The sequence below is a fragment of the Alexandromys fortis genome, unplaced genomic scaffold (assembly GCF_014885135.2).
Source record: "Alexandromys fortis isolate MF-2015 unplaced genomic scaffold, M_Fortis_MF-2015_v1.1 scaffold_44, whole genome shotgun sequence".
NCBI classification, from domain to species: domain Eukaryota; kingdom Metazoa; phylum Chordata; class Mammalia; order Rodentia; family Cricetidae; genus Alexandromys; species Alexandromys fortis.
Genome location: NW_026067921.1, coordinates 5,451,674 through 5,465,644, shown reverse-complemented (window position 1 = coordinate 5,465,644; position 13,971 = coordinate 5,451,674). Strand labels below are relative to the sequence as shown.

Sequence of the window (13,971 nt, the reverse complement as noted above, 5' to 3'; positions counted from 1 at the left end):
ATAAATAGAAAAAAATAAAAAATAACAAACTACTGAATGAACAAAATAGCTCAAAAGCCAAGATTCAGATTTTCGCTGAAAATGTGATTTGAAAATCTAAAATGAAAAGTAATTTTTTTAAGTTGTGAAAACCCTTTTATATGAGCCACTATAAAAAATGCCAATGCCAAAATGTCGTTTGTTTTGATATGAGATTCTCCAGAAAATATGTGAAGTTACCATTCATAAAATAATGTGTGTGATTTTTAAACATGTTCAGTGCAGGATTGGAAGCACTGGCTGGAGTTACGGTCCCCTGCCTCCCCCCTTTCTGAGTCTTCTGGACTCTTGAGTGTCTGAGTTTCTCATGATTTCCAGCAGCATTGATTCTTGATGAGATTACAAATTTTTTAATCTCTGGAAAGGAAATAGGCATTTGGACTTAGAGTACACTTATGCAAGGCTAGGAAAATAGTGTGGTTGAAATTGCACCCATGTGTGGTGGCGCACACCTTTAATTCCAGCACGCAGGAGGCAGGGCAGGCGGATCTCTGAGCTGGAAGCCAGCCTTGTCTACAGAGTGAGTTTCAGGACAGGTAGGGCAACACAGAGAAACCCTGTCTCAAAAAACCAAAACGGAAAAAATTTTTTTTTCTCCAGAAAGAAAGTAAGGTAGCTTATAAGAATATTTAAAGTATGTTAGAAGAACATAAAATAAAAATAGGGACATAGGAATTAAGGAACAAAGTGGGGGCATAAATGAGGCTGGGATAGTGCTAAAAGGGCCTGCTGTGGCTCATAAACCCTGGCATCAATACTGTCTTCTAGGAACTGACACACAGGTCTATTTCAAGTAGAGGAAGAAAGACAAACACATGTCCACACAGAGGGGTTAACCCCTTCATAATTCAACAGACTTGAACATTTACTCTATGAAGTATACTCAAAAATACTGACATCAATGTTGTGAATAATTCTGTCTTATTAGTGTATTCTGTAGTATGAAATCATTTTGTAAACACTTGTGTCACCATTGCATCTTGATGTGTAAATACTCGTCAGTACTTAACTCTTTAAGCAGCAGTATAAATAAGCATACTTTAGCCTTTGCTGTGGATGTCTTCTTGTACTAAGAATTTAAGATTTTCAGAGTGGGTACCCTGGAAAGCCTCAGGACCCGGGTTCTGCATTTGAGATGTTGCTCACCTCACAGAGCTGGGTGCAGATCAAGTTGTTGAAGTGCTTTTGGAATGCTGAAGATTTATGTGGGATTGAGATGTATTGTTTTTGGCACAGGAAAAGAGTCGATCGGAGTATTTGAAGCTTACCCAAGAAAAAGAGCAGCAAGAATCATTGGCTCTAGAAGAGTTAGAGCTGCAGAAAAAAGCAATACTTTCAGAGAGTGAAAATAAACTCCAGGAACTTGGGCGGGAAGCAGAGGCTTACCGAACTGTAAGTTCATGTGCTGTGTGGGCTCCAGAGCCAGGGACAATGATGTCTATGGGGCTGTCCTTGCAGCTGGGGGAGCGGGTGTCTATGGGGACTATACTCTCCAGGCAGCATCAGGCTCTGATAAGCTGCTGGTTCATGGGTTTGGATGTTTTTGCACATGCCCTTCATCTTTAGTGAGAAGTGTTCATGGGAGTACTTGTTGACTTTGAGCTCTTTTTGCCACATTGTCCTTCTTGGTTTGCTCCAAGCTCCCCGTGTTTCTGGAAGGCCTTCACTCTGCCTCTTCGCACATAGACTCTGCAGTGTCTCCACTCTACTGCTTATCACTTGATCTCTAGGAAGTGGCCTCCCTTTGTAGGCAGCATCTGAGCTGACATCTTCCTGCTCGTCCAGCTTCATCATACACTGTGCCCTATAGATAACCCGTGCTCTGCTTTTGTCATCATAGTTTACTTACTCTAATGCCTTACTTTTATGCTTAAAATTATCCATTTTTTCATATTAAATATGATGTTGGAATGAAGTGTTTGTTTCTGTGTCTCAGTGTGCATAGTGTTAAGGCTTTCTGGCCTGTGGCCTATGGTAAGATTGTGCTGGTATTTGGATCCCCTGCTCTGTTTAGACAGACAGCCATGCTCTCGCACTGCTGCCAACCTCTGTGCTCTTCCTTTGCCCACACTGCAGCCGTGCAGCCGTGCGACAGGTGCGTCAGATACCCCTGAGACCTCACTTTCTTTGCCAGCTTCCGAGAGCTTGGACTTTTCCAGCTCTGACATTCAAGTGAAGGTTAATATTATGTTAGGTGACATCAACCTTTGGTAAAATATGTTTAAGAAGCTTTTTAAAAAGCTAGCCATGCCTGGCTAATGAGTTGGCTCAGGGCACAGTGCTTGCTGCACAGCCTGGCACTCTGAGTCTGATTCTAAACTCACAGTGGAGGAAGAAAGCCAAAACCACAGCTGCTGCCTGTCCTCTCTGTCTCTCTGTCTCTCTCACTCACTCACACACACACACACACACATACACACACACACACACACAAATAATAAAAATTTTTTAAAGTTTTTAAGTATATGCCTTTGGGGATAGAAAAATGAGATACCTTTTTTCTCCAAAATTAAATTATGAAAGTAATGAAATACTATTGTAACGTAAAAGCTTGGAGTGTGGGGGACCATCTTCCTACTTAACTCACTGTCATTATTATTTGTTTTGTGATTTAATTTTTTTGACTTTCCCATTACAACAGTTTTTGAAAATAGAGGTAATTGAAATGTTTACCTGAGTAAATAGAACAAATACAGAACTGAGTTTGTGCTCAAGGTTCCGTTAGTGACTGAGAACAGCATATTGTCTGCCTTGTCTTCTGTTTGGTCTGGTACGTGAAGTGTCCAAATTCCAGCCTCTTTGTAGGCCCACACAATCTGTGTGTCATTGCTGATAAACAGCTATGGGCATTAGTAAAAATACATCCATTTTCATTGACAGAGAATTCTTGAATTGGAAACCTCTTTGGAAAAAAGCTTACAAGAAAGCAAAACCCAGTCAGAGCATTCAGCTGTGCATTTGGAAGCTGAGAAGAATAAGCACAATGAAGAACTCACAGCCATGGCCGAGAAGCACAGGGCAGAGCTGGAGTGCCTCCAACAGCAGCAGACCAGCCTGTGGACCAAGAGACTCCAGGACCTCACGCAGCAGCAGCAGGCTGCAGTGGAGGAGCTCAGAGAGAAGTACGAACAAGAAAAAGATGCCTTATTAAAGGAAAAGGAGAGTCTTTTCCAGACCCACATACAAGACATGAATGAAAAGACCTTGGAGAAACTGGACGTGAAGCAAACAGAACTGGAATCCCTGTCTTCTGAGCTGTCGGAAGCACTGAAGGCCCGTGAGCAGCTCACAGAGGAGCTTTCTGTCCTGAGGTGTGATACAGAGAAAATGAAGCAGGCCTTGGAGGCTGAGTTGGAGGAGCAGAGGCGTCACCACCAGCGTGAGGTCGACAACATCAGTAAGGAACAAGAAATAACTGTCCAGAGGACTGAGAAGGCCTTAAAAGATGAAGTCAACCAGCTGGGGCTTCTCTTGAAGGAGAGAGATGAGCGCCTGAGAGAGCAGCAGGCTCGGATAGAGGATCTCGAAGCTCGTCTTGAAAAGTCTGCCGAGGAGCTCCAGCAGGCCTTGGCTAAGCTGGAGCTCCTCCATTCACAGCAGAGCACTACACGCAAGCAGACGGGTGCGTACGAAGAGCAGCTGGCCCAAATGCAGCAGAAGGTGCTGGGTCTGGAAACAGAGAAGAACCTTCTTACCCAGCAGGTAGCTGAAATGGAAACACAAAAAAAGCACGTGTGTGTGGAATTAGATACTCGGAGAGCGCAGGTGCAGCAGCTTGAGGACCAGAAGCGTGAGCTGGAGGAGAGAGGCAGGTCGTTAGCCGAGCTGCACGAGTCACACCTCAAGGACAGTAACATGGAGAAGGAGCAGACAAGGCAAATCCTGTTGGAAAAGGAAAATGTCATTTTACAAATGAGAGAAGAACAGACCAAAGAAATTGAGGTCCTCAAACAGAAATTGTCTTCTAAAGAAGAGAGTATTAGTGTTTTGCGTGAGGAATATGAAACCAAATTTAAAAACCAGGAAAAAAGGATGGAAAAAATTAAGCAGAAAGCAAAAGAAATGCAAGAAACAAAGAAAAAGTTGTTGGACCAGGAAGCCAAACTTAAGAAAGAGCTTGAAAATAGCGTCCTGGAGCTCAGTGAGAAAGAGAGGCAGTTCAGTGCCCAGATCCTGGAGATGGCACAGGCCAACTCAGCTGGGATCAGTGACACTGTGTCAAGACTGGAGGCCAACCAAAGGCAGCAGATAGAGAGCCTGACGGAAGCGCACCAGCGGAAGCTTGATGACATCACAGAGTCCTGGGAAAAGAGACTCAGTCAGCAAGCTGAGGAACTTCGGGACGAGCATGAGAGCCGGATAGAGGAGAAGGAACAAGAGCTGGCAGAGCTGAAGCAGAAGCTCCTCACAGTCGAATCTGAAAAAGAGGAGGTGAACAAGGAAGTGCTGGGGCTGAAGGAGGCAGTGACCAGGCGGGAAGCAGCACTAGCCGACCTGCAGGAGCAGTTCGAGCAGAAGGCTGCTCAGGTCACCTCACTCTCACAGAACGAATCTCAGCTGAAGTCACAGGTCGAAAAGCTGGAAGTCGATTTGGGTCGTTGTCTGACTGAGAAGGTTTCTCTTCAAGAGGAGCTAACTGAGCTGAAAATGCTGACAGAGAAGGGGAAGCTCAGGGTTTCTGAACTTATGGGCAAGGTGCAGGCTGCAGAGGAGGAGCTCCGGAGCTGCAGGGCTTTACAGGAGGGCAGTAGGAAGAGCCTAGAGGACAAAAGCTTGACCCTCAAAACTCTGCTCGGAGAACTAGCATCTCAGCTAGACAGTCGCTGTGAGAAAACCAAAGCTTTGTTAGAAGCTAAAACAAATGAGTTACTCAGCGTCAGCGGCGACAAAGTGGACACCATTTTCTCCAGACTTTCCCGCTGTCAGCAGCACACGGCCGCAGTCAGGGAGGCACTGCTCATGAAGATGGGCCGAGTTTCTGAATTAGAAGCACAGCTTACACAGTTGAGAGACGAGCAGCACACACTAAAGAGCTCTTTCCAACAGGCTACCCATCAGCTGGAAGAAAAAGAGAATCAGATTAAGGCCATGAAGGCTGATATCGAAGGTCTCGTCACAGAAAAGGAAGCCTTACAAAAGGAAGGAGGCCAGCAGCAGCAGGCAGCCTGCGAAAAGGAGTCGTGCATCACACGGCTGAAGAAGGAGTTATCGGAGAACATCAATGCAGTCACACTGCTGAGAGGAGAGCTTTCGGAGAAGACAGCTGAGATGGACAGCCTTCGCAAGCAGCTGAGTGAGGTCCGTGCTCAGCTGGAGAACAGCGTCAGCCTGAGTGACAAAGCAGCAGCCCTTTCCTCACTGAGCAAGCAGCACGAGGAGCAACAGACAGAGCTGCAAGGTCAAGTGCAAGACCTGTCTTTGAAAGTTGATGCTCTGAGTAAAGAGAAAACGGCTGCTCTTGAGCAGGTCGCTCATTGGTCCAACAAGTTCTCAGAGTGGAAGAAAAAAGCACAGCCCAGATTTGCACAGTACCAGAGCACTATTAAAGACCTACAGACACAGCTGGACATAAAAGCCAAAGAAGCTAGTGAAAAGGATGAGCAGATACATTTACTGAAGGAAGACCTTGATCAGCAGAATAAAAGATTTGAATGTTTAAAGGGTGAGATAGAAGATAGGAAGAGCAACATGGAGAAGAAGGAGTGTGACTTAGAGACTGAATTGAAGGTGCAGACAGCAAGGGTTGCTGAGTTAGAGGACTGTATTACTCAGAGGAAAAAAGAAATTGAGTCCCTAAATGAAATACTTAGAAATTACAACCAACAGAAGGACACTGAGCAGAATGAACTGGTTCAGAAACTTCAACACTTTGAAGAGATGGGAGAGGAGAAGGACAACAAGGTCAGGGAGGCTGAGGAAAAGGTCCTGAGACTAGAAAAGCAAGTATCCTCCTTAGAAGCTGAGCTTGGAATTATGAAGAAAGAGCTAGAACACATGACTTGCAGTGTGAAAAGCAGAGATGGGGAGTTGAAGGCTCTGGAAGACAAGCTGGAGTTAGAAAGTGCCGCCAAAGTGGAGCTGAAGAGGAAGGCGGAGCAGAAGATCGCTGCCATCAGAAAGCAGTTAGTGTCTCAGATGGAAGAGAAGAAGCAGCAGTATGAGAAAGATGCAGAAAGCCAGCTGAGCGAGCTGAATGCTAAGTTACAAGACAGAGAAAAGCAAATTCACATTCTGGAAGAAAAACTTAAAAACCTAGAAAGTTCTCCCCAATCAGAGATGCCGGTTGTGTCTAGATCAGTACAAAGCGTGGCAGCATCTTCCGAACAAGATACAGTAGATTCCCAAGGCTGCACACACAAGGCATGCCAGGAAAGAATCTCCACACTACAAAGAAGATTAGCTGAGAGGGAGAAGTTGCTGCACAGGCTGGAGCAGGGCGAGGGTGAGTCTCCGTCTGGAATGGAGCTCTCCATGACCTTAGACCACACCCGAGCCAAACAACTTGATCATCAGATTTCTATAGGATGTCTTCAAGAAGAACTCGAAGAAAAGAATATGAACTGTTCCTTCATTGAGTCCCAGTCCATGGAAGAGACTAGTAAGAACAATCCAGGAGGGAAGCAGAGCTGGGCAAGTGAGGTTGAGAGTGTCCAGAAAACCCTCCAGGAAAAGGAGCTGACCTGCCAGACCCTGGAGCAGAAGATAAAAGAGCTGGAGGCAGACTTAGTAAGAGAGAGGGACTCACATAGACTTGAAATGGACAAGTTGGCCTTAAGATATGAGAAATTGCAAGCCTCACAGCAAGAAATGGATGGGGAAAATAAACCTGTCGAAATTTTAGAAAATAGTTCTGAGGAAAATTCCAAATCCCATGTGATCCAACCGAAATTGGGGACTAACATAGACGGCCAGCACAATGACCTGGAGTTGAAGTTAGCAGGGGCGGAGCAGGAGAAGCAGAAGCTGAGCAGGGAGGTGGCTAGACTGCAGAAAGATCTTCGGGTGCTGAGGAAGGAGCATCAGCAAGAGCTGGACATCCTGAAGAAAGAGTGTGTGCAGGAAGCGGAGGAGAAACTCAAGTAAGTGTTACATTCCCACCTTGTGGGCGTGAGTGTGTGTAGTGTGTGATGCAGACACCGACCTGCCCGAAGTGTTACATAAATCCAGTAAGTTAGATAGTGATGAGAAGTGAAGATTTGGGGCAGCAGGCAGTGTTAGTCCATGTTCATTTAGGGGACATGCCTTTTCATGTAGGTAAGATCTTGCCAGCTGCTGGCTGTGTCTTGAGTAATAAGCTCATTGCTGGTTGTCTTTAGTAGTAGCCGTGCGTGTGTAGTGGAGAAGTTTAAAGTGGAAAGAACAGGTCCCCAGGCCCCAGGGTTAGTTGCCGAAGGTAGTCACCTCTAGTTTTCTCCACCTGGACACACGCACAGTCCACACTGCCTCCAAAACAGTGAGAGCACATTGTGCAAACTGTTCTGAAACCTCTTTGTAACGTGCTCTGTGGAGGTAGCCGTCATCGCTGTCTACTCTTGTTACTCAGACAGGAGCAAGAGGATCTTGAGTTGAAGCACACTTCCATACTGAAGCAGCTGATGAGGGAGTTTAACACCCAGCTGGCCCAGAAGGAGCAGGAACTAGAGAGGACCATCCAGGAGACCATCCGTGAGTACAGCTTTAAACCCAAGTCCGCAGCCGAAGCCTGGTCTCTGCCCTTGTGCCAGGTGCTGTATGCACCTGGTGCATAGAGGGGAAATGAGAAATGGTCCTTGTCCAAGAAAGTGCTCTCCCAGGGACTCTAGAAACTTCTCCAACGAGCCTCGCTCCTTGCCTTGTCTGTTCTGCTGAATTTCATGAACATTAATTTGAAATGAGAATTCCTACTACTGTTGGCATATAGATAGTCACAACCATGTTTTCTTATGTGTGTCCCTCATCCTTAATTAGACAAGGCCCAAGAGGTGGAAGCTGAGCTTCTGGAGACCCACCAAGAAGAGACCCAACAGTTGCATAGAAAGATCGCCGAGAAAGACGAGGACCTGAAAAGAACAGCCAGGACATACGAGGAGATCCTTGACGTACTGTATTTCCATTCTCTTCTGAAGTGCTCTGTGTTTTATGGTAGTGCTGATGTTTTTCAGGTGTAGAGACGTTTTTCCTGTGCCAGAAACTAGATTAAAGTGAGGCTTTATGCTTGGGTGAGGTCTGGGAACTAGAGCGGGCCAGTGTCTAAGGCTGCTCAGCCGGCTGGAGTCTTCCCAGGAAGGCCAGCCAGCCTCGTTCCTTCTCCTCTCATTTTCAGCATGTGGATGGTCCAGGTTGGTGTGGGGAAAGGGGGCTCCCCAGCAAGGGTGTTACATCTAGTGGGCGGCCATCTCACCGTACTCACTCTAGTGGTGCTGCGCTAGCAGAGTGGAACAAACCATAAATGCTGGTGAGAACTTTGACCCCCAACAATGCTTTCAGATATAAAACAATGTCAGTTGTTCTCTGTTGGCTTATTATTCTCTGTAAGGCTACTCCAAGCCTTACTTTATCATATGCCAAGAAGTATTGTTCTAGAAAAGCCATAATGTCAGCTGACTCTGTCAGCAGTACATGTGTGAGCTAGGAACAGATGTGATAATCCATTATTTTAAATGTAATTGAATTGAGTGAAATCATGGAATATGGAATGCCATCTCTGTGTAATTTGTTAGCTTTAAGTCTCACTAGGAAACTTTAAAAAATAATTGCATGTTTTCTTGTACTTTCAGATTGAATTTATGCCAGTATACATGTATTTTAAGAATATAGCCAGGGGTCTGGAGATGGGTCAGTAGTTAAGAGCTCTTACTGCTCTTGCAGAGGATCCAGGTTCTATTCCTATCACTTACATGGTGGCTCACAGCTAACTGTACTTCTAGTTCCATAGGCCAGTGCCCTCTTTCCTCTGTGGCACTGCACATTCATTTTACACATAAATTCATGGGTACTTGCATGCACATGGTATATCTAATCTCATGTAGGCACATACACATAAATAATAAATGCATTTTTTAAAAATCTATTGAGGTATTGGTGGTACAATCCTGTAGTCCTAGTGCTTGGGAAGCTGAGTTAGGCCAGCCTGGGCTATATGAGACCTTGTCTCAGAATAAATAAATCTAGTCACTTCTTGACCCCTTATTGAATCTGACCATGCAGTGTACCTAGTAACCTAAGGTACCGTCTAGTTTATCCTCTAGTATTTGTTACTGTGTTTTTGTTTTGTTTTTATACAGAAGGGAAGGCAGCCGTAGTGCAGGTCATTGTTTGAGTTCTAGAGCAGAGAGTCATTCCGTCACCTATTTCAGAAACAAAAATGTCTTCCCAAGGAAGGAACTTTAGCAGGGTAATGGCTGCTTATTGTGATAATCAAGCCTGGGAGCTCCAGGGAGGGATGAGCTCTGTTTTGTTTTGTCATCCTTCTCTGTATGTGGATGTGTGGGTCATCACTGTCTGCCTTTTGTTGTTGTTTGTTTGTTTGTTTTGGGAACACCAGCCCCCAAATAGTGACATGGAAACTGATTATTAATTAGAAAAGCTTGGCTTTTAGCTTAGGCTTATTCCCAATCTGCTCTATTTCTATTAATCTGTTTTCTGCTATGTGGTTCTTTATCTTTCCTCCATTCCATAGGTCTGTCTCCTGAGTTTCTCTCTCTGCCCAGAAGTCCCACCTAACCTCTCCTGCTTAGCTATTGGACATTCAGCTTGTCATTAAACCAATCACAGTGACACATCTTCACACAGTGTAAACGAGTGTCCTATGATAGGTCATCAGAGAGTAGACTGTTCACCATGACAAACCTCCGTAGGTCCAGGGCTGAGGCACAGAAGACAGGTAGCTGTACGCCAGGAGGTGGTGGCGCAGGCCTTTAATCCCAGCACTCGGGAGGCAGAGGCAGGCGGATCTCTGTGAGTTTGAGGCCAGCCTGGTCTACAAGAGCTAGTTCCAGGACAGGAACCAAAAGCTATGGAGAAACTCTGTCTCGAAAATCCAAAAAGAAAAAAAGAAAGAAAAAATAAAAAGACAGGTAGCTGTAGTGCTCTGGCAGCTGTGTGAAGGGAACTGGGGACAGACCCCCAAGCTGCAGGTGTGGGACAGCGTGGGTGGATAGACTCCTTCCTTAGCCTCACAGCTAGCTCTGCCTTTACACATCTAATGTAAACCACACGATAGCCTTGTTTAATTATTGAACATGTTCTAGTAGCTTCATTTTTAGAAAGGGGGCTTTAGTAGTATGTGTCAGCTGGCTAAACCCAATCAAAGTGTGAGTTCTTCCCTGTTAAGTCAGCGTATGAGCAGGCTCCAGGCTTCAGGCTTCAAAGGACTCCCCTCCCCTCTCCTCTCCTCTCCCTCCCTCTTCATTCTGGAAAGTTCCTGTCACATTGACCATACAGTGCTACACTCTCTCAGTTATCATTCTTCTGTGGTGTGTTACAGCAAACTTAAGCACAAAGCATTTCAGTTTTCCTTCCCTATCTTCGATAGCATTTCTTGTTGTTGTTGTTGTTGTTGTTGTTTTGGTTTGGTTTGGTTTGGTTTTTTGAGACAGGCTTCCATGTAGCCCAGGCTGTCCTGAACTTACTGTGTAATCTTCCAGCTTCTACCTTCCAAGTGCCAGGGTTGATGGCTCTTTAGATAGTGTTCCTGTCTTTCACATCTGAAGACCTGAGACACTGTTCTTGAATCATGTGTTCCTAAGCCCCTCACGTAAGTACATCTCTCCAGTTAGGGTAGGAGATCTGCTTATATCCCAGCATGGTATCCTGCATACGCTGGACTCTCAAGATGTGCTTTGTCATTGAGTCATAGTGTAGTAAGGAGGCCGTTAGTTTGTTCCCAGCTGCTTGGTAGCTCAGATCTGAAATAACCACACAGACACTGTGTTAATTAAATCACTGCTTGGCCCTTTAGCTCTAGCTTCTTATTGGCTAACTCTTACATATTAATTTAACCCATTTCTATTAATCTGTGTATCACCACATGGCTGTGGCTTTCCAGCTAAAGTTCCGTCTGGCTCTGGTGAGGGTACATGGCTTCTCCCTTACTAGCTCTGTTCTTTTGCCCTATCGCAGGCCAAGACAGTTTCTTTATTCATTAACCAATGATTAAAACCAAAAGCAGCACATAGACAGAAGGACCTCTCACACCAGTCATAGTTTTTGTTCCTCTTCCCTCTGCACCGCTGCTACTACTGTATGCTGCTGTCTCATCTGGTCCAGTCTGCTGCTTGAACTGGACACCTGGTCTCCTTGTTGCTGGGCTTCTGTCCTCTCCCAGCGCATCAGCTCCTGTCAATATCTTCTTCTGTGTGATGACCGTGAAGGTGCCCAGGGCTACTCCAGTCTCCAGGGGATGCGGGTTGAGCTTGTTCTTCACTCATTTTACCTCTGCTCATGTTTGAGTCCTCAGACTTCCTGAGTCATTGTTGCCACCTCTGTTATGCTTGTGTGTAGGTGGGTGTGCTGGTTTGAGTGAGAATGGTCTCTATAGGCCCCTATATTTGAATGTCTAATCCCTAGTTCATGGATTAGGAGGAATGGCTTTGTTGGACAAGGTGGGTCACTGGGAGTGGGCTTTCCAGGCACAGTCACTAGATCTGTGCCTGCTGCCTGAGATCAGGATGTGTCTCAGCTACTGCTTGAGTGCCTGCTGTGTGTGTTGCCATGCATCTGCCATGATGAAATGACTAACCCTCAGAAACTGTAAGCAAAGCCCCGGTTAAATGCTCCTAAGAGTTGCTGGGGTCAGGTGACCTGTTCACAGCTATAGAATAGCCCCTCAGGCAGTGGCGATGCTGAGTCGGTTGTCTTCCTCAGCTGCTCTCCATCTTGCTTTCCCTAGCGTGGTCACTCACTGAACCTGGAGTTCCCGTGACTGATTGACCCCCAGGGTCTCCCCACTAGCACTGGAGGTATAGACTTGTGCCATCAAACCTGGCCTTTTACATGGGTGCTGGGAATCTGACCCTGAGTCTTGACGATTGTGTCATTTATCCACCGAGTTGGATCTCCAACCTCTCTGTGCTGTGTCTTTAAAAGTTTGAAATTTAATTTTTATTTAGAAAAACTTGAATCCAATATATTCACATGCATCTTTGAAAATCATGCACAGTGAAATCACTTTCCTTCCGTTTGTTTTTAAAGAATACAGTCAGGAAAGTTATAGTTCTCCACTCCTCTTTCTGCCCGCCCGCCCTCCCTCCCTCCCTCCCTCCCTCCCTCCCTGAACTAGGAATTTACATAGGACCTAGTGTCTTTCTGGCAGCCCCCTTACCACTGATGTGTCTCCCAGATCCAGACTATTTTTTTTTAAGTCAGAGATAATCCATTAGGGATTCTTCTCTAATTCTTAAAAGGCTTGCCTTAGCTTAGTTAGTAGTTTGCAGCTATCAAAGGATGCGTCAGACATAGCTGACTGTCACAGTGTGCCTGAGGAAGTGGCTTCGGAAACTAAGGCACATTGACTTGGGTAAGCATAGGGATGTGCAATGGTAGACTCAAGATAGCCATGACCCAGGACAGTAGTAGCCCAGTTCCCGGTTGATGGTGTTGGAGGTGGGGCTAGGTCAGTGTGTGCCTCAGTGAGGAGGCATCTGAGCATTGGCCAACATAGAACAAGGTCATGTGGTTTTGTTTCCCATTAGCTTTCTTCATGAGAAGTGATATTAAAATCAGGCTTTCTACATTGTCTGTGCCTAACCATCTTTCTGCTGTTGAGAATGGTGTTCCTCGTGTTTCTGACAGTTGGTGTCTGTTAAATGACACCTGTTGGTGGTTGTTTTCCTGTTCGTCTCACTCAGGACATGGATCTTCATTACTCAAGTCAGATTGATATTCTAGCTCTAAATATTCTTTAGCACAAAGCCCTTGCCAGATTGATGACGGAGGAGAGCTGAATGTCCTTGGGACAGAACAGAAATGACTTGTGTGTCAGAATTTCTGAGTAGTACCATGGGGACAAAAATCGCCTAAAAGATTTTTTTTCTAGTTCAGCCTTTTCTATTTTCGTTTGTTGTTGTTGTTTTTTTTTTTTTTTTTTTTTTTTTTGCAGTGTTTGGGGGGAAATGAATATTGCATTGGTCACCAACATGTTAGACTGGTTGTATTGTTACTTAACTGTCAACTCCACACGGAGATGGTTGAAATGTGTGGGCTAGTAGACAAGGCTCAGACCAACTCCTGAGCTATACAGCTGCTCCGTAGCTGGTGAAGAAAAAGAATCCAAAGCATTCCATAGCTTCTTGTACGTAAAAATACTACTTTAGGACTCTAGAAAACAGCCCACCTGAGAAAATGCTGTCCTCCAGAAGCCAAGCTTGCCTGGCGGTGGTGATGCGTGCCTTTAATCCCAGCACTTGGGAGGCAGAGGCAGGCGGATCTCTGTGAGTTCAAGGCCAGCCTGGTCTACAAGAGCTAGTTCCAGGACAGGAACCAAAACTACAGAGAAACCTTGTCTCAAAAAACCAAAAGAAAAAAAAATCCTACTTTATTTCCTGAATGTGTTTAGGCACCCACTGTAGAAAGTACCCCAACCTTAGAGCACAAGATCTGATCAGCCCAGGGTGAGAGGCTTGATGACCTTGGGCAATGGACAGAGAGGGCATGTGGGTGGTGCCATGGCAGCCCAGGAAGAGCGAGCAGCACTGAAGTGGAAAGGTGGCTAGGAGAGTGTTGTACACCGCTCCCTCTCTGCGTGGTTTTAATGTTACTACCACATTGCTATTTTCATCCTAAAGGCTCGTGAAGAAGAAATGACTGCAAAAGTAAATGACCTACAGACTCAACTTGAGGAGCTGCAGAAGAAGTATGAGCCCAGGCTAGATCAGGAGAACAGCATGGAGGACAATGTGAGAGAACTTTGATTTTCTTCTTGTGGTTCTTGAAAACATCACCATTTCCCCGATT

At 45.5% G+C, this 13,971-nt stretch overlaps 1 protein-coding gene across 9 annotated transcripts in view; it reads left to right on the top strand.

The window, feature by feature from the left end:
* Golga4 (golgin A4) overlaps window positions 1–13,971 on the top strand; it is an 87,056-nt gene that overhangs the window by 55,000 nt on the left and 18,085 nt on the right. For all 9 annotated transcript variants that reach the window (XM_050141736.1, XM_050141735.1, XM_050141741.1 and 6 more), the window contains 5 exons: window positions 1,276–1,431; window positions 2,920–7,118; window positions 7,583–7,704; window positions 7,987–8,117; window positions 13,803–13,913. In XM_050141736.1, coding sequence (XP_049997693.1) covers window positions 1,276–1,431; window positions 2,920–7,118; window positions 7,583–7,704; window positions 7,987–8,117; window positions 13,803–13,913 — 4,719 coding nt within the window. The remainder of the gene's footprint in view (window positions 1–1,275; window positions 1,432–2,919; window positions 7,119–7,582; window positions 7,705–7,986; window positions 8,118–13,802; window positions 13,914–13,971) is intronic.